This window comes from Chelonoidis abingdonii, chromosome 9 (genome assembly GCF_003597395.2).
Source record: "Chelonoidis abingdonii isolate Lonesome George chromosome 9, CheloAbing_2.0, whole genome shotgun sequence".
Classification (NCBI taxonomy): Eukaryota; Metazoa; Chordata; order Testudines; family Testudinidae; genus Chelonoidis; species Chelonoidis abingdonii.
The window spans coordinates 16,974,111-16,994,456 of NC_133777.1; the positions used below are offsets into that span (position 1 = coordinate 16,974,111).

The 20,346-nt window shown below is 42.3% G+C and overlaps 1 protein-coding gene across 1 annotated transcript; it reads left to right on the forward strand.

The window, feature by feature from the left end:
* Positions 1–28: 28 nt before the first annotated feature.
* KNOP1 (lysine rich nucleolar protein 1) lies at positions 29–19,675 on the forward strand. The gene is given in 5 exon segments (XM_075069254.1): positions 29–101; positions 2,586–3,969; positions 10,749–10,817; positions 12,594–12,671; positions 16,526–19,675. Coding segments are annotated over 4 exon segments (1,842 nt in total). The 5' UTR covers positions 29–101; position 2,586; the 3' UTR covers positions 16,838–19,675.
* The last annotated feature ends 671 nt before the right edge of the window (positions 19,676–20,346 follow it).

Consider the following 20,346-nt stretch of genomic DNA (forward strand, 5'->3'; position numbering starts at 1 on the left):
AGCCCGCGCCAGGCCCCGCCTTCCGCTTCCGGGTCAGAGGCACCCGGGCTCGGCGAACGCGCTGAGTGGGGGAGGGGAGGCTTTGCACGTGGGTTCAGCAGGTAAGAGGCCTCCAGGTGCTGGCGGCTGAGCGAGCGCGGGGCCGGAAGCTGGCGCTGACTCTGGGGTGGGGGGGCAGCGAGAGCGCGGGGGGGACTGGATTGCAGCTGATGCCAATCAGTGTATAGTTACCATCATCCTCAAACCAGGGACTGATCGGGGGCGCATGAAAGCCAAAATCTGGTCTGTTTCACGTCACAAAACCACCCCGGGTCTTACCAGGAACGGATCCACTGAAGCCGTGTCAGCCCTGGGATGAACTAGGGCCCACAGCTGCTGACCAGTGCGGCACCACGAGTAGTAGCGCTGGGAGAGGCTGTAGCGTGGATGGGTTCAAGGTGATGTAGTCACTGTGTTGTCTAATCCTACGCTACAGCCTCCTTTGGTGGAACTGCATCAGTGGGGGATTATAGTTCCTGTTTTTCTAGTAGAAGTGCATGCTTGGAGCTGTTTAGTACTATAGGTTTGTACAAGCGGTGAGTACAGAGATCATTCTGCCGAGCATGGAAGTTCAGGCCACATCTCCATGGCAGTGTTCCCTCCAGTTCAAGCGAACCTCTGCACTGACTGATTTCGTTACATTAGTTTACCCACTTTTCTCTCTCTGCCATGAAGCCCTGTCTGGGTGGGTCTCAGTTACAGCAGCAGATGGGAGTTCAGGAGCTGTGCAGACAGGGAGAGTGGGTGAAAACTGACAGGGCACAGGCCTCTATGCAAATGGTTTCTGCATCTGGGATCTTGAGGGATTTTCTGGTTTGGGGAGGCCAACATTCCTGCTGGCTTTTTTGAGGGTCCACCTGAACCATACCCCCCTGATGGGATAATGTGTAGGAAAACTAGCAAATGTGGTTTTCCTGTCCCCTGCTTGTGGCTATAGCTCAAAGTCTTATTTTTTTTAAAAGAAGGACCCACTCTGATAAATGGAGAACGCTGACAGAGCTGTCAATTCTGCATTTCTGCCTACATTTAGAGTATGACCTTTCACTACAGCTCAGAGCTGAGCTACCAAAGTCTTTAAAAAGTTGCTTTGTCTGCATATTTTGGGGCTTGTTCAGGCAGGATAGCTGCCTGCCAGGAAAAAGGGGGAAAACCTACTAGGAACTCATTTTATGCTGTAGTCTGTGGGAGGTATCTGGACATACTAAATTCCACCACCTGAGTTGCCTCCTTAATACTTTAACTGGTGGCAGAATTCAGATCCACAAACATCTGTGCTATGGAAGCTCAAGTATAATGTCTTTGAAAGAGGGACAGTTGATGTAGTAATAAGATTTAACCATCTCACTTCATTCCTTTCTTAAATGTTATTGTTCAGAACAGAAGCAGTGTAATCTTCCATGCCTGGTTCACACTGGGAACAGCAAGCACTACATTAACCACGGGGGTCGGGGGGGAATAAATTAAATGAGATTATAGTCAGCTAGCTCTTTCCCTGACTAGGGTGGTTCTGTCAGAGTCCCATATGATAGACAGCCAGTAGTGGGGAAGTAGCAAAGGAAGTGGTATTCCCACCCTGCTCCAATCAGAGTGTACAGATACTGTATGTAGTCCAAACTTACCGATAAAACTCACCTCAGGAAGTGGGCAGTCAAACATAAGCTTAATCTTTTCCTCGAAGCATGACTGTTGCAAGGACTTATTTGTCCCTTCTTATGTTGTGGTTGGAAATAATTGAATCCATCTGTTAGTGATTGCGTGCACCTTCATATTGGTTGTGAGCACCTGAAAACAGGATGGTTCTGAAGGTCCTTGTTTGCCTATGTAGGGTGCAGAGTCTGTCATGGTAGGGTTAGCATAGCTCAGAAAAGAATCCGTATTGACAATGCTCAGGAAAATCATGCTAGTCCCAGCAGGCTTTCAATGTGTTTGTAGCTAGCATAGTTCTGATTTGAGTGTGGACGGAGCCTTCATCTAGAGCAGTGTTTCCCAAACTTGGGACACTGCTTGTTAAAGCCCCTGGTGGGCCGGGCCGGTTTGTTTACCTGCCACGTCTGCAGGTTTGGCTGATTGCGGCTCCCACTGGCCGCAGTTCACTGCTCCAGACCAATGGGAGCTGCTGAAAGCAGTGGCCAGTAAGCCACTCAGCCCATGCCGCTTCCAGCAGCTCCCATTGGCCTGAAGCAGTGAATTGCGGTCAGTGGGAGCTGCGATCGGCCGAACCTGCGGATGTGGCAGGTAAACAAACCGGCCCGGCCCGCCAGGGACTTTCCCTGAACAAGCAGCGTCCCAAGTTTGGGAAACACTGATTTAGAGAAATAGCTGATGGAGATAAACTTGTAAGAAATGTTTATAGTCTGATCTTCACAGCTGTTCCTTGGACTTTTAGGTTAGGCTAAGGGAGCTGTGGGTTCTGAGCATGTCAGAAAATCAGACCAGTAGGTCCCCCCTCACTCCATAGTTTAAGTAGAAATGACACTTCATAAGAGTGTGGAGCACTAAGCAGAAAGCTCTGTGTTGCAATACTAAAGTTGCAGTTTGTTTTCCAGAATGACAGTAAATGAAGAGGGAAAGAGTGTTTGTGAGGAAACAACACAAAAAAAGAAAAAGAAAAAAGTGAAGAGCATTGGGAGTCAAGCTGTCATCAAAATTGAAGACGACCTTCAATCTGACACACAAGCAGAAACTAAGGTGAAGAAAAAGAAACGTGGAGCAGAAGAGGATTCAGATCAGTTAAATCTTAGTAAAAAGAAAAAGAAAGTTGGCTCCAAATTAAAGAGAGGAGCATGTTCGGACAGTCCTGTGACATTAGAAAGCAGTTCAGAGGCTGAGCCAGTAAAAGAAATAAAGGAGGAATTGAAAGTTTTCAAAAAGAAGTCGAAGAAAGGCCAAGGTCTTTCCTTGTTACCGTTGGAGAATAATCAGGACAGTGATCAATCCCTTCCAAAGAAATACACAATTCATTCTCAGGAAAATACAGTCACTGATAAAAAACACAGAGAGAGCATCTCCCAGGACTGTGAGGGAGACAGTGAAGTAACCAAGAAAAAGAAGATAAAGAAAGAGAGAGACATTTCTTCCTTACCAGTGATAGAAATTCTAGACAGTGATCATGACATTTCTAATAAAAACCTTAAAAAAAAAAATAAAGCCACTTTACAGGAAAAAGCACTTGCTGGTAAAAAACACGGAAAGGATATTGCCCAGAACTCTGCAGGAGAGAGTGATGTCATGAAGAAAAAGAATAAGAAGAAAAAGAAAGACAAACATGACTCCTTACCACTGTCAGGTAATCAGGACAACAATCACGGTGTTTTTGAGGAGAACCTTTCAACCTGTGTCTTCAGAAAAAATCAAGAAACCAATTCCCAGGAAAACACATTCATAAGAAAAAAACTAAAAGAGAACAGTGTCCAGAACTCTGAAAGCGACAGAGAAGTAACCAAGAGGAAGAAAAAAAGCAAAGATGTTTCTTCCTTAACATGTGAGGATAATCAGGACCAAAGTTATGGAATTTCTAATAAACACCTTCCAGGAAAACAAAAAGCCAAGTCCCAGGAAAAAGCACTCATTGGTAAAAAACACAGAGAGTATTCTGAAGATGACAGTGAGGTAACCAGGAAGAAAAAGAAAAAGATTCAGAAGGAAGAGGAGGAAGTAACTGAGCCTGTAAACCTTACAGTTGAAGATGGGGAAATATCTGAAGGTGAAAAGATGACACCAATTAAAAGTAATAGAAAGAACAAAAAAAAGAAACCCAAACCAACGGAAGACCTTGCAGTGGATAATATAGATGAGGGACTTGGTGAAAATAATGATGTGCACTGTGACAATAAGGGTAAGAAAAGAAATAAACAGGGATCGCTGAACTGTACCGAAGAGCCAAGATTGAAAAAGAAAAAGGTCTTAGTAAAAACAGAAAAGGAGGCAATGGTAAGCTCTAAATATCATCATCTTTCTGTCTTTCCATTGAGGCCCTCAAAGCTTTTTATGTACATGTGAAGAGTCCAATCTTGCCAGCTGTTCTGCATGGGTGGACTGTGCAGGACCACATATATATCATTGGGGCTGCAGTCAGGTGCAGGGTCAAACTGAGGAACAGCCAGCAGGATCAGAGTTGAATGATATAAACCTGACACTAGTCCTGAGAGGCAGAGAAGTATTTTGTTTTTAATGCCTGTTGCTATAGCCACTTAGTGCTCTAATTACAAAATTGTAAAATGCACAAATTACTTATGTAACTACCTGGAGGAGTTGATACAAAACCAAAGGCTGTGTCTATGGTCTGAACTTTCTCTGACCCATCCCACTGTGGATAGTAGCAACCCTAGTGCAGAGTGGGGTACCAGTGTTTTTATCACCATGCCATCTCAACCTGTGTCTCCATGACACAGGTTGAGATGTCATGGTGATAAAATGCTAGTGTCCACCAGCATCTTGTCTGTGCTCGGCCTTTTTTCCCCCTTAAGGTTCTCCTATTGACACTGCTGGAGGAGCTACCTCTACTAGTGGTAGCAACTGTGGGAGAAGTTTAAGGGGAAGAAATGCCGTATGTGGAAAAGACCTTTCAGAAAATCCCAGATGCATGCAAGACCTCAAATATTGATCTGCAAACCCTGGTAGACCAAATGTTAGGATGAAACCTAAACCAAACCTTACTTGTTAATTAAACACAATAAACCCTAAATCAAAGCAAAGGCTGCCAAAGGCTAAACAAAACCAACAGGCATTTAAGAGAGAGGTAATCTAAAGCTCTAGAAGTCTAAGACTCAAGTTAGTTGGAGCAGAACTCCAACTGATTGACTATTATTACGGAAATCCTATTAGGAATTCTTAAATTGTGGTGCCAATTGAATAGCCAAATGAACTTGCTGTGGGGTGGAACATGCATGTAGAAATGGTCTTGTTCATAAGATAATGAGGGCTGGGATGAATAGAAAAACTTGTCTGATGTACTTCTACAAAGAGTCCTCAAATTGAGCATTTTCAAATGAACGTTTTTTCTCTGAAGTTTTTCTAAATGTTCAACTCTGTTTAACAGTAGTGAGAGCGAGTTGCTATTTATATGATCATTTTATCACTTTCTCTCCTTACCCGATATAAGCAAAGGGGCTGAGAACCCATAACTCTCGTTGAAGTCCATGGGAGCTGCATATGCTCGGCACCTCTAAAACTCAGACCCTAGATGACAATATTACTGTATGATACTCTGCACTTCCACAGAGCCTCGTATCTAAGCTCTAGAAGAGCTTTACATACATTATGTCTCAACGACCCTTAGAAGTAATTACTACTCTAGCTGCTTCACAGCACGGAAAACTTAGGCACAGATAAGATGGGACATGCCCAAAGCTACACTGTGAGGCAGCAGAGCAGGTAATATAACTCACTGCCTCCTTCGTTTGTGCTCTAACCACTAATTCTCATTCCACTACTTAAATCTGTAAAATTAGCATCCTTCCTGGCTCAGGCTTCGCTCTGCCGCTGTGGTAGTTAGCACTCAGCATGCTCCAGCAGTTGTTTGGAGAGTATTAAGAGTTACTATCTCCTGTTTTTTTAAACACTGTCTGCAAGTTAGATTCATGATGGACTTTGGGGTTGCTTTGGACACCGTCTCCATTTAACGCACTTCTGAGACAAAGCACTCAGTAAATCTGGTGTATTCTACTTTGGTGTATCGCCATATACATTTATTTGTGTTCTGTGGAATCCTGCAGAGCCGTCCAATGTCCAGCACGTTCAATCATCTGTAGATTGCAGTATACAAATGTAGTTTTCAGCTTACACGGCAGCGTGGAATTGGGCTTTTTTTTAAGTCACAAGGGTACATGTGTGTGAGTGCATGTACATTTATCATTGTGAGTAGGACAGTTGGAGCTGTAGCTTTCCTTATTAGGTTTTTCCTTTTGACCTTTAGAAGGACAAGATGGTTTTATTGCTGTGATAAATTTTCTAATTAAATTGTCATTGTCCTGATTAGACATTATTTGGATTTATGCAGCTGCTCACACATGTGCACTGGCAAGATAAGCTTTACAGTGACAAATGCAATAGCATGATGGTACTGGACAAGGAAGATGGAAAGCACAGCAAAGTGCCTTCCAAGCAACTGATTACTGTTCTTACTATTCATGTTCAGTCCTCTGTAAATTAATAAAAGAAATTACCCCAAAGAAATTCCTCTGAAAGTTTAGATGGCAGGGTAGTTCTGATCTGAAGAAATTTAGTTATTGTTACACTGCTGTAATAGATGATGGTGGTGCTGGTCCCCGGTTTAACTGCGTTACAGTTCTGGACCAGTGTCTAATCTCTAATGCATGTCACACACCACTGCATCTCTCAGAAAATCCACTGCTTTGCTTGTACATGCAAGCCCCTATAGCAAGTTTTTTGAAGACTATACACAGCAGTTGTGGCTGATTCACATTTGTCTCCCTGACAAATTTGGCTTTGTTGTAGGGTGACCAGACAACAAATGTGAAAAATCAGGACGGGGTGGAGGGTAATAGGAGCCTATATAAGAAAAAGACCCAAAAATCGGGACTGTCCCTATAAAATTGGGACATCTGGTCACCCTACTTGGTTGGCAACAAGTCTTACTAATGTTAGCTCTTATACATTGTGTCTGTGAGCAATATGAACCACCACTTTGGATATGTAGAGGACATTCCAGCTCCTTCATTGTGGTCCAGAAATAGAAGCTGAAACTCAGAGCCTCTAAAACCTATATTTCTTGCAGAGTATTTCTTACTCCCTCCTTTTGAGGGTCTGACTGCACTGACCTTTAAAACACTGGTATATTCCATACTGCCGGCCAAGTGAATGCCTAAAGGGGCATGTGTGTAAGAGAGCACATGCCCTTGGTTACCAGGAAGCTCCAATCCTGTTCTGCTTGAATGAGTTTTGCTCTTGGAGTAGAATAGGGCTCTGAGGTACCCCCAGTTTCTCTGTACACTTTCAACAGGAAATAACTATGGTAACAATCTTTACCATGAATGCTAAAAAGCTGGCCTTTTTAATGCATGCAGCGTAGTTGTAGCCTTGTTGGTCCCAAGATAAGCTTGTCTCTCACCAACAGAAGAAGTTGGTCTAGTAAAAGATATTCTCTCACTCAACTGGCCTTTTTAATAGCAGGCACTGTGTGTTATACATCCATAAACCTCATATATGCATATTCTCACTCAGTCGCACAAAAACAGCCCTCTTCATTTTGCAGCAAAGCTATCACAGCAGAGTCTGCAGTGCCTTATGTGAATGAGACTTCATTACAGTGATGGAGTCCAGTCACAATTAATAGCCCTGAAATAAACCAAGACTATCCTGTACTGAAGAAATACGTTCGCTTCTTTTATATGGTGTTTACTTGTGACCTCATTTTATGAAGTGCTAACCACTCTCAGCTTCCATCATGTCCAGGAGAGCTTCAGATTGGTACACCCCTAAATAAAGGCCTGCTTCTGCTAATTCTCAATGTTCAGTAACCCACATTGGGTCAACCAGTCATTGGGCATTAGCAAGGGTAGATGCACAGAGTTCTTCCTTTCTTGCCTGCCACCTACCCTTCAGACTAAAATCACTGCAACTCTGTTTGGTTTGTTGCTGTCATCACTGTTTTTCCCTTTTGTTTTAAAGAAATCTGAAGAGACAGTACTAGGCCATGTAGAAGTAAACTGGATACTTCATTTTTTTTCAGAGAATGAGCTCTCGTGGAAAGCATTTCTTTCTCCTGTTGGGGTTAGACGTATGTGTGTGTATGTGAATTCAGTGTATAAAAAGGTAGATATGGAAAATGAGTTAAATTATTTGTGAGTTGTTTGGGGAAAAACCCTCAACAGAAATAGCAATCTCTGTGAGCATAAGTCACTTACAAATCTTCTCCTTGTCCTAGCATTCCTTCATTATTTCATGCTTGAACTATCTAATTTTCTCAATCTTTCCTCTGGACACCTTCTCTCAGCCAGTCAGACCATTGTGGCTCAGTTCATTTTCCTATCCCAGCCTCTCCATTACTTACCCAATACATTGGCTGCCCATTAATCTCATCTTCGTAACTGCTTTTTCAAAGTTGTCCTTACAGTGGGGCTTGCTTACCTTAGTGAGTGGGTTTGTGTGTGTTCTCAATGTTGGTTTTGTTTGTGTCACAGATTTGATGCTGGTAACCCACCCCTTTTATTTGCAGATTCAAAATATGGTAACTCTGATTTTTTTTACCAAACTCTTTAATCTGAAATGCCTCTGTCTCCATCTTCTGCACAACAGATAATTGTATGTTCCCCATCTCTTTTACAAGGGTCTCAGATGTCCCTAATAACTTGGCTTTTTCAGAGAGTCGGTTGTCAAAGCTCTGGCAGATGTATCTCCTCATTGATGGAAATCTCTCTACAAGGACATGCACAGGCCCACTTGTCACTTTCAGTTTAGAATTTGACTGTTTCCATTTACCTGATTTTGCAACACTGCATTGTGGCTGTTAGGCAATGTTCTCAAATTTGTCACTGCCACTATGTAAATTGCAGTTAAAATGACTATATATTCATACTTATATTCAGGTTTGTATCTTTGTTTTGCAGGAATGTAAGGATGATGTAACAGTGGGAAAGGAAAGGAAAGGAAACTGCGATGAAATAAATATAGACAAGGTATAGACTCATTTCTATATACTGTGTAGCTTTGTGTAAAGTCATCTTGGTGGACAACTACTGCACTGGTGGGGTGCAAAATAAACTTTATTAAGAAAATGCAAAAACGGAAAATTCAATAGTGAGGGGTATGGGGTTTGTTAAGGTAGACAGTTGGGGAGGGGTTTCTTTTAGTAAATATAGGGGGTTTTAATAGTGGGATACAATACAGTGGGGTACAATACAGTTGGTAACCAATTGACACTGAAGTATAAATGTAACAGGTAGCTAACAATTTCTGTGTAAAAGGGATGTCACAGCAGCATATAACCAACTAACAGTTATGGGCAAAATGTGTTAAATAACCAACGGCTTTAGGTGAAAATGTGTCACAGTGGTGTAAATGTAAAATGTGAGGTGTGTTAAGAGAAAAAAAGGGTAACCAATGGGGTTTTATGCTAGACTTCAGTAATACAATTGAGGTTTGGCAGCAGTAGGAGCGGTGTGAACACGTGGGGGAAGGGATTAAGAGAGAGAGAGAGAGAGAGAAAGGCAGGGGTAGAGGAATGAGGTTGGGGGATGGGGGAAGAGGAGCACGTGAGCAGAGAGATGTTTAAACTCAGGAAGACACGAGAGAGCAGACAGGCTGCAAGTTTGAAAACTCAGGAGACACAGAGAGCAGACAGGCTGCAAAAACAAGCAGAAGAGACTGCAACGAGTGACTGGGAGCTCTCGGGGGGGGGGGCAGCGGGAAGACAGACTTAACCACAATTATACAGAACACAGCAAAAAATCTTATCTATGATCTAACTTAACCAAGACTACACAAATTAGCAAGTAACAGAACACAATGCAACAATTTTTTAAACCTAACTTACAGAGCACAATACAAACAATTCTCTAAACCTAACTTAACCACAGCTATGCAAAATGAAATTACAACTTATCTAGACTAAGAACCTGATTCTAATAGGTGCACCTTACACTATGCAGCAGATCGGGGGGGAGCTGCAAGCAGATTTGTGGTGTGTGCAGGTTAACTAGCCCAGGATTAACAGTCCAGGAAGGGTGGCTGCACAGCCCAGGATCAGTCGGCACAGCTTAGCAGCAAAAGGCATATTTTTTTAGCAGCAAAGGCGCTGCGGAGCAAGAAACAGATTATAGATACAGACCAAGGAGTTAGCTTGGGTCTGTCTGCTTGGGAAACAAGGCCAGCAGCTAGGACAGGGGGAGCCTGCAAGAGAGAGAGCTCTTACCAATCCCAAGACAGCAGCAAACATAGAGACAGGAACAGCAGTAGCATCGGAGGATGGAGGAGGACTCGATTCGCTTTCAATAATCAGGAGATCTCCAGGCACAAATTCGTTGTTCGTGGGAGGGGAGTTTAAAAACGGGGGTATGCTCAAAAAACAAACGAGAGCAGAGAGAGGGCCCCCAAAGACCCCTAGCTGATCAGACCATGTGGCAAAGCAAGGACCTTCTCCAAGGTCTGATCAGAAAATTTCTGGTTTTAAAGGCAAACTTAGGCAGTTTTCCCACCAGTACTTCTGATTGGCTCCTCTTGATACTGGGGAGGAGAGGAGGCAGGGAAAAACTGCAGGTAAGCATAGGCATGCCTGGGCATGTTCTGAGCCACAGGTATCACTCATATGCTTAATTAGTTGGCCACTTCAGGTCTTGCATTTCTGGGCAGTGGCCCCCACACCGAGCCCGGGTCTGAACAAAGGAGCTAAACAAGCAAGAAGCCCCCTCCCTAGGCAGGGGAGTGGCTCCAGTTAGTCTGTACGAGCCATCCCTATGAATAGGGCTGTGACTTTAGTTAGCACAATGGCCGGGAGGGGCGGCCACACAGGACAAACAGAAAGGAGAAGGGAAAAAAGAATGCTAGCAGGGGGACAGCTGTAACAGACAAAGGACATGCACAGGCCCACTTGTCACTTTCAGTTTAGAATTTGTTTCCATTTACCTGATTTTGCAACACTGCATTGTGCCTATTAGGCAGTGTTCTCATATTTGTCACCGCCACTATGTAAATTGCAGTTAAAATGAGTATATATTCATACTTATATTCAGGTTTGTGTCTTTGTTTTGTAGGAATGTGAGGATGATGTAACAGTGGTAAAGGAAAGGAAAGGAAACTGCGATGAAATAAATATAGACAAGGTATAGACTCATTTCTGTATACTGTGTAGCTTTGTGTAAAGTCATATCCTAGAGTAGGTGTGTCTGGATCTAGCAAGCCATGTGAATGTGCAGATGAGAAATTGCAGTGATTGTTGTGTGCACACATGCGAGAGATCACTGCTTACCAGATGGAATATGCTGCATCTTCCATGGGCCAAGCACTAAAACAGGGTAAAATCTGGGGCATGTTGCTGCAGTGGATGCCAAAGGGTTTGAAGTAGATGATGAGATTTAATGCTCACTTGTCAATGTCTCATCCATGCTGGCAATTTGTGTATTTGTTACCTGCCGTGGACTTTGTGCCAAGAAAATTCAGTCCCGGTTGGAAGGATTAATATAGGGCTGTCAAGTGATTAAAAGTGCTGTTAATACTAGAATGCCATTTATTTATAAAGTTTTGGATGTTTTCTACATTATCAAATATATTGATTTCAGTTACAACACAGAATACAAAGTGTACAGGGCTCACTTTATATTATTACAAATATTTGCACTGTAAAAACAAGATATAGTATTTTTCAATTCACCTAATACAAGTACTGAAGTGCAATCTCTTTATCGTGAAAATTGAACTTAAACATTTAGAATTATGTAAAAAAAAACAACCTGCATTCATAAAAAAAAGTAAAACTTTAGAGCCTACAAATCCACTCAACTCTACTTCAGCCAATTGCTCAGACAAGATTGGATACAATTTGCAGGAGAGAATGCTCCCTGCTTCTTGTTTACAATGTCACCTGAAAATGAGAACAGATGTTCACATGGCACTGTTGTAGCTGGCGTCACAAGGTATATTTACATGCCAAATGCTCTAAAGATTCATATGTCCCTTCATGCTTCAACCAGCATTCCAGAGGACATGAGTCCATGCTGATGACGGGTTCTGCTTGATAACAATCCAAAGCAGTGCGGACCGACACACATTCATTTTCATCATCTGAGTTAGATGCCACCAGTGGAAGGTTGATTTTCTTTTTTGGTGGTTCGGATGCTGTAGTTTCTGTCTTGGAATGTTGCTCTTTTAAGACTTTTGAAAGCATTCTCCGCACCTCATTCCTCTCAGATTTTGGACAGCACTTCAGAGTCTTAAACCTTGGGTTGAGTGCTGTAGCTATTGATTTAGAAATCTGACATTGGTACCATCTTTGCATTTTGTCATATCTGTTGTGAAAATGTTCTTAAAATGAACATGGGCTGGGTCATCATCCGAGACTGCTATAACATGAAATACATGGCAGAATGCGGGTAAAACAGAATAGGAGACATACAATTCTCCCCCAAAGAGTTCAGTCACAAATTTTAAGTAAAGTGAAAGTAAAGTAAAGTGAGCACTGTAAACCTTGTATTCTGGGTTGTAACAGAAATCTATATATTTGAAAATGTAGAAAAACATCCAAAATATTTAATACATTTCAATTGGTATTCTATTGTGTGTGATTAATCGTGATTTAATTTTTTGTGTTAATCGTGTGAGTTAACTGCAATTAGTCAAACAGCTCTAATTAATACATTTGATAAATACCAGAGTTCATATTTTGCAGTTATTTTTAAGAAATGCTAATGTTGGAAATTAATGGCTTTATCTTCTGAAATCGAGTGTGCAAAAGGCTACAATGCTAACTTTTAGTTAAGTTACAAGGCAGGTTTTCAACGAGTCACTTTTTCTTGTCATCTCATTCTTATGTCATGAATTCAGTTAACCAAAATTTCACCCACAAACCAGTATCTTGTGCGTTTTATTTTTCTTCCTTTTAGGTTAGACGACAAGCTCTGCAAGAAGAGATTGATAGAGAATCTGGCAAAACGAAGGTTTTCTGAAACAAAGTGAAATCTGTACGTATGAGCCTAGAGCTTGATCTGATGGGATAATGTGTCCACAGCACCACTCATGAAAATGCACCACATCCTTCTCTGTATGCTAGTCATGTATGCCACTTGGCACATAACCCTCTCTTCTGCAAATTTGAGGTCATACTGCAAAACAAATTAGTCCGATCCCAAGAGGCACTGGGAGTAGACTAGCCAACTCCAGTAGCAGTGGGATTGTACAGAGCTCTAATTCCCATCACTAGTCTTGAAAAATAGCATTTTCCCTACTCCCTCTGGAAAATTAGCCTAGATGAATTTATTGCAAAATCATTTTCTATTTATTGTGCAATATAAATAACACTAACCCCTGCATATAGTTGTCACTGGGAGTAGAGTTAGCCTATAGTTTGCTGGTAGAAATGGAGAGCTGGGAGCTAGTCCCAAGTTACTGAGCAGCATCAAACCCAGCCAGCTTGTTTTATAGTCTCCATGATGACTTGGTAGACACTCGGGTCATTCACAAGTAGGCGGCTTGCTGTGCATGTCAAGGGACAGAAGCACTTCTGGGAAGGAAGTTCACTTGGGATGAGGGAATGGAGAAACTGACAAATCCATTTGAAAAGCTTGCTGTCTCCTGTAAACAAATAATGTAACCTGGTACTTCAGCTCAAGTGTGGGAGTGGGAGTGGGAAGGCCAAAAGGGGACTAAGAAAATATAGTGCAGATGCCCAGCTCACACCAACGTCTCTGTAGAGCTTGTCTTGGTGCTTTGTCTTTGCCTCTTCTTCTCCCTGGCAGATTTAGAGTGGAACATCTGTCAGCTGCTGTAATTGCTGGCCTTTAGCTGGGGTGGTGGGATTCAGAAAGGGGAGGGGGCCTTATTAGTATCCCAAATGATCTCCGCTGTCTGTGAACTGAACAAGAAGACTGCCACAATCCTAGTAAAGTATGAACGTACATGAATCAAATGGCCAAAATCTATAAAATGTGTCACTTTTTGCGTAGGGGAGGGGATTGGGAAGAGAACTCTGCTTTTATTTCAAGGCATGCCTTGAAACTATCTAGCTAAATGGCTCTGAAGTCATTCAGAAAATGTCGTGTTGGCAGGGAATCTCAGTCCTTTGATGCTGAACTATCAGTGGTTATTAGCACATGGCAGAATAGGAGCTATGAAGACTAATTAGTGAGCTTCACAAAGAGCAAGCTGGAAGTGCTGCAGTAAAAGCAGTGTGTACTAATTGCCAGCAGTTAATGTAAAAAAATATAGGGTTTGAAAAGGTGTAATTATTTCTGCATCTGTGCTGATATGTATCCTCCACCTCCCAGAAAGAATGTGTCACAGACACTGACTTACAACAGCTGTATGACAAAATTATGAAAATTCTACAAAAGCTGAAATATCAATGAGGTGGTTTGTATCCTGTTCAAAGTGAAACTCCTCAGTAAGGTGGAAAGCCTGCTTTTAAAAGGAGACAGCCTAGTCCATGTTGAATTAAAAGACTGTATCCACTGGCTATGTATCATGTACAAAACCTTTCCCAGATTGCTGCCACTATCGCAGTTGTTGCAGTGTGTATCACCTTGGCCGTCTGGTGAAGATGGGGGTTTCAGAAGAGTGGGCTACATACAATTTAACTCTATATAAAGGAAGTGACTCTGGCTGATGTGGAGCTCCATTGTTTGACACCTGTGAATGCTCCTACCACTGGAGCAGAACTCCTCCCCTCCTGCTTTTGTTAGCAGCTGAAGCATGGAGACAAACTATAGCAGTTGCGTGGTCCTAGGGGTTGAATGTGTGTTTTTAATGTTGTGCCTGTAGAGGATAGTTAACTAGTCGGGGGAGAAATTAGTGCTTAGAACCTATGGGCCAGATTTGGTTGTTTCTTCATAGTTAACTTTTTATTAGAAAAAGTTGCTGAGCTTTTTAATACGTACCTCTGCATAAGGAAAATAAAAATAGGACAGGTCTGAAACCTTTTCTAGAAAAGCCAAGCAGCCTGCTCATTAGAATAACTAAAGTTGTGGCTAGAGAAAGTTTTTTATGTCTTTGGGAATTTATCAGAGAAGAGTCCAGATGGCAGAGAAGTTGAATGCCTAAAGATAAAGGGGAAAGAGACATTGGAGACAAAACAGGAATGAACATGGTGTCGTGACTGCATATTCAGCTATATGGATGTCTTGCTGGATGGAGTCTATTGTCACTGTGATCTTAAAATGGATCATGATGCACCTTTTGTTCCATTTGCAACCCTTCTGACACAGCAACCCTCTCTGTATTGGTTACCACGGCTTTGAAAAGTCATTGAACGTTCTTTGGCTTATCTCTGAAGGTTCACTGGAGCATCTGACTACACACTGTCCCATTACGTAATTGGGAAGTAAATGCTGTAATTGTACATACGTGGCTTATCCTCTGGCCTGGTCTACATTGGGGGCAGAGGGAGAGAAATCGATCTAAGTTATGCAATTTCAGCTACGTGAACAACGTAGCTGAAGTTGACATACTTAGATCGACTTACTGTGGTGTTTTCACTGCAGTGAGTCGACTGCTGACACTCCCCTGTCGACTCCACCTGTGTCTCTTGTGGCAGTGGAGTATTGGAGTCGACGGGAGAGTGCTCTGGGATCGATTTATCACGCCTACTGGATCGATTGCTGCTTGCCAATCTGGCGGGTAGTATAGACGTACCTTTAGTTTATATTTACTGCACTGAGCCAAAGCAAGGATGCAATATTTTGAAATGAGTATGTGGTAAACTGTGCTGTATTAGTTCTAGACAGGAGTTGAAGCACTTATTTTAATCCTAGACAAAGCCTAAGTAATTTAGGCTGTAGCTTTTATTCCGCCCTTCAGAAGTTCTGAAAATAGTGGGCAGTGATTGTAATTGTGCAAAACACAGTAGTGATCATTTTAGTAATCTGAGACAGACAAACAGTAGGAAGTACTCGAGAGTCGGTCCTGGGCACCTATTAATGCCTAGCTGTTCTAATATGTAGTTGCACCTTCGGTTTCCTTCTCCTTTAGATCATCATGGGCCAGATCATGTACAGTGCTGTGTGGGGTTGAGGCTGTTCAGCACCTTACAAATTGGGGGCCTACATTTGTACTCAGCATTGCTGAATGCTAGAGCAGCAGCAAAGCCCCTCCGTACTATTTCATTAACAGAAGCAGTTATGATTGGCTGTGCCAGCACGCTGAAACCACTCAAGCCTGCCTCTAGGTTAGATGGAGAAGGGTTCAAAACTCCCTGTTGCACATACTGAACAGTTTTTGAAAGAAATATAGTAGGTGGATCTGTCCATGGGTGTCTTTCCTTGCAATTCCTATCTCCTCTTTAGGCACCATTCATGCCTTGTTCAAAGATGCTTAAAATGTCTCCCCTTTGGTTGCTTCAAGACTTTTAGATTTTAGTGGCTGCAAACACCAGTGGGATTAGGTTTGTGGTGGTGTTTCTGATGATGGGTAGTGAACACAGCTTGGTGCGGTTGGATCCTGAGGGTTACTCCATTCAAACCTCTCCCTCACTCTGCTCCAGAGTTCCCCCCTCAGGTGGCAAGGAGACACCTGAGCATCATATGATTACACAACAAATGCAACCAGTTCCTTACCATGTGCTTCCCTGAAGCAGAGAATGGAGCAGGCAGAGAGATGGGATGCAGAAGTAGGAAGAGAACTATTTCTCCTTCCCTTGCCTTAGCTCACTCCCAAGGTATGCTAGGACCCCATGACAGTTTCTGTGTCTTTGTCACATGCCTTATGGCCTACTGGTGGTTGCAACCCTTAAAGCTGGTGTCATTTAATGTTGTGATTCTATGAGTTTATGGATAATAGATATAGTTCAGGTAAAACTTCCTAATCATCTTGTTTCATTCAGCAGGATATAAAGTTTGGCCAGTGGAGCACAGCTACTTTTGAAAGTTCAGACCAAAAAACAAAATTCCTTAAACTGATGGGTGGTTTTAAAAAGGGCTCTGCCTCAAGCCAGGATCCACCAGGAACCACAGAAAAACCAAACATGGCTCTGAACAGGAAAGGTGAGGAAACCTTAAAGCAGACTCTGCAAATGGAGTTTGAGAAAGCGGTAAACTTGAAGCAACATAGAGGAATTGGCCTTGGATTCCAGCCTATTGCCAACAAAAAAGTGTACATAGATAAATATATTTCTAAATCTATTAAATTTGAGGACTAAACTTTATTGCAGCAACGTGAGGGGGATGAAAAACCATTCAGACTTGGTTTCATCCCAAGAAAAAAATGTAGAAAGCAAGTTCAACACCCAGTTTGCCACTTAAGAGCACCAAGTGATGACGTGACTAGAAATCTCAGTGCACATGGAACTAAGTTCTAACCACAGCTGAATGACAAATCCCAGTGTATCTTGGAGGTCTGCCAGTATGTTCTTTAGTAATGGGGAGAAAATCTCCTTCAGCAAAGGTTTGAGACTAGCAGCTGTAGCCTGTGGCTGTTTAAATCTTGTAAATATTTATTTAGACTTTTAGAATGCAGAATGTATAAAACCCTTTTTAATACATTTTAGTGACTCAAGGGCAACATAATGGTTCCTTTGCAGTTTTACAGTCCGTCCATGTAAAATCCTCTCATACATTTTTTGGCTAGTGTGGTGCCAAATTATGGCCTTTTGCACTGGAAGAAACATTATAGGTAAGTCTAGAATTTGATCAACAGGCTACTTTGTTTGCAAATCTCATGGTTTTTTTTAATGGTCTCAATAGCTTTTTCCTTTTCAAAAATGCCACAAGCCAAATCATTTTTATTTCCCAAGCTCTCACGAGCAACATTTTATTTCAACATCAAGAACCCAGTTAGTGACTATCTATAAGGTAATTGTGCCGATGAATCTTGGTTATAATTTCTATGCATCAGTTAAGCATGGCAAGACATGGATAGTAACTTTCAATGAGTCACTGAGCTTACACTTAATTTCTGCTTCTTCCTTGCTAACTAACATTGTTCACTATTTGCATTAATCTGGTTTGGTAGCTTCGCTTTAAGGGGCAAATCCTGGTCCTAGTAAACTGGCAGAATTCCCAGTGGCTAGTGTGTCCAAGACTATTTCTCAGAACTGCACAACCCACATGAAGGTCAATCATAGACCTGCATGAATGAAATTCCTGTTTCTTAAGCGTTGGATTAACTCCTACATGTAATGTTGCATAGTCACATTTTCACGGGCTGTGTACAAGAGAGCATGAACTGTAGAAATGCAACTGTATATTTATTCAATCTATGCATACTTGGAATTCCAGAGAGCCTGAATCAGTAAGGGGGGTGTTGTCTCCTTGAAACTCTGAAAAGCTGTGTGTATGAACAGGTTTAATAAATACTTTCACTAAGTGTCCTGTCACTGGTTACGGGGATGTGGCCACTTCCTGGGTCCAGCATTTCCACAGCAGTATGACTCAGTTTACAAGGTAAAAGGCAAATTATTTTCCCCATTTACTTGCTGTTTTGCAGATGCTCAGTTCTTTCTCATTGCTCTCTGACAGGCAGGATGACGTCCGTCCAGGTTTTCCCATTTGCTAGGCCTACCTCCTCTGCTTTGCCAGCCATTGCTCTGAAACAAGTGTTAGCCTGCTCTGCTGTACCCCCTCGAGAGGGCAAGTCTCTTGGCAAAGTCTCGTCTGTGTGTACAAAAAACCCCAGGGGTCATCCAGTGGCTTTTTAGGTAACTCCTATAAAGGGAGATTAAAGCCACCCGATGAGTAGGAAGCCCCCACTAATCCACTCCAGTACCTCAGACAAGGAAAAGGGGGCATGGTGACCTTTCTTCCCTCACTGAAATGTTGAATCCTTTCTTCTGAGGCTGCCTCAGGTCAAACTCCTCCCCTTGCTGCATGGGTTACAGCCCTGGACTGCCTCAGGCAGAGCCTCTACCCCTCATATTGGAATTCTCCCCCCTCCAGCCAAGGGATTGGCTTGCCCATCACAGCCCTGCAGTTGGCTTTAGCTCCTGCCTCGCTCTTCTCAGGCAGTAGAAGTTTCTCACTAAACAGAAACCTCAAGGTCTGTAGAATGCTTCTGCTAGACCCACATTCTAACTTTAACCTTCTCTGGCCAAGACATGAAGAGTGCCAGCTGTGCTGCTGGAGATGCCTTCCTTTGTTTTGCTCTGAGCAAGGCAAGGCAAGAGTCTTGGAGAAGCAGAGGAAGGAGTGGGAAAAATCTTGGCTGGTGATTTGGTCAGCATAGGAGTGGAGGAGAGAAACCAACATCTGCATTGGGAGCCACAGCAAGGTTAGCCTGGGATCTGAAAGTCAAACTGGCTTGACGCAGGTAGCACACCTCTACAACAAAGATGCTGCAGGCTCTATTACTCTTAAACCTGTGTCATCAACTGAGGCCTTACTCTCAGGCAAGTAACCAAGAGTATCAACTGAGGAGTTTCACAGGTTGCTTTGCCATTGGAACATAATGATGAGTCCAGTTCACTCTCCTCTACTTGGGCTGGTTCTGCAGAACAGCAGGAGCATGGAGACCATTTTTAGACACTTTCAATAGAGTCACACTATGCACCTTCCTTTCTCGTTTACTGAGTCTTGTTTCAGCAAGGGGTGTGTGTAGAATTACTCCCCTCAGTGCTTTTCAGACTTGTATATTAAAGAAGAGGGCAGGATCTGAACATTGATAGCCTTGTTCTGTGAGGAGCCCTACTTTGGCCCCTGTGCTAGCTATATGTAACATGCACATTCCTGTGTCTTTCCTTTGCATTTAGCAGCTGTAATGTTTAAGATATTTGTATATATTTATAATGAAAACATTTTATTCTTTGTACCTAAACTTCATTTTACTGTAGCTTTGAAATTAAGCAATGGTTTTTAATGAGACTGGGTGTGTTCATTTATTTTCCAGTTTAGATCTTTGTACTTAGCAAAGGCACCTTGTCTGTCACTGTACAGCTACATGGGTGTGGACGAACACAAGTAAAAAAACAGAACAATATGGTGAAAATCTTATATGGCCAGTATAGTTCAATGTACAAATGGATGTACTAATGCCATTATTTTACCACGCTTGTGTATTTGACCTAATTCCTTACAGGCAAATTACAACCTGGTGACAGGGTTAGGATAACTGACAAGCTGAGATAACATTTATGAAGTGAGGATGGTATGTAGTGTTCCTACAACTTTTTCTTTCCCCCTCGATATAGCCTGTACAGGGTCCTACTTCAATTCACTTAGCCACAACCTGATCGCTAGTTATATTTCTTGGGTTTTCGCTCATTAACATCTAAGAGAAAATCAGAGCAAGAGCAAGGAAAGAATAATATTTGGTGCACTGCATTGCTAGCATCAGGGTATATAATGGCAGGGTTTGTAGACCTGGCTTAAATCAACTGTCAATCTAAATAACCTTGAAAATGTGTAAAATGCTATGGACAATTTAAAAGCTATTGGTTAAGAAAAATTGAGGCTCAGAGGCCTCAGATTTCTGTTTGATCATAAAATAGGTTGCAGAGCTGTTCAGTATCTCTTATCTTCTGTGACATTTGTATATTACCTTCTGTGAAAGAATCCTGGTATTCTTCACGTTCATATATCACATAAAGTCACAGTAGCTGTACAACTAGCAGGATTAGAGTCCTTGCATGCATTTTCTACACAGCAGATTTGTAGATCATCATTACCCTATACATGGGCACACCGAACTAAATCAACACTACCACTAAACAGGGAG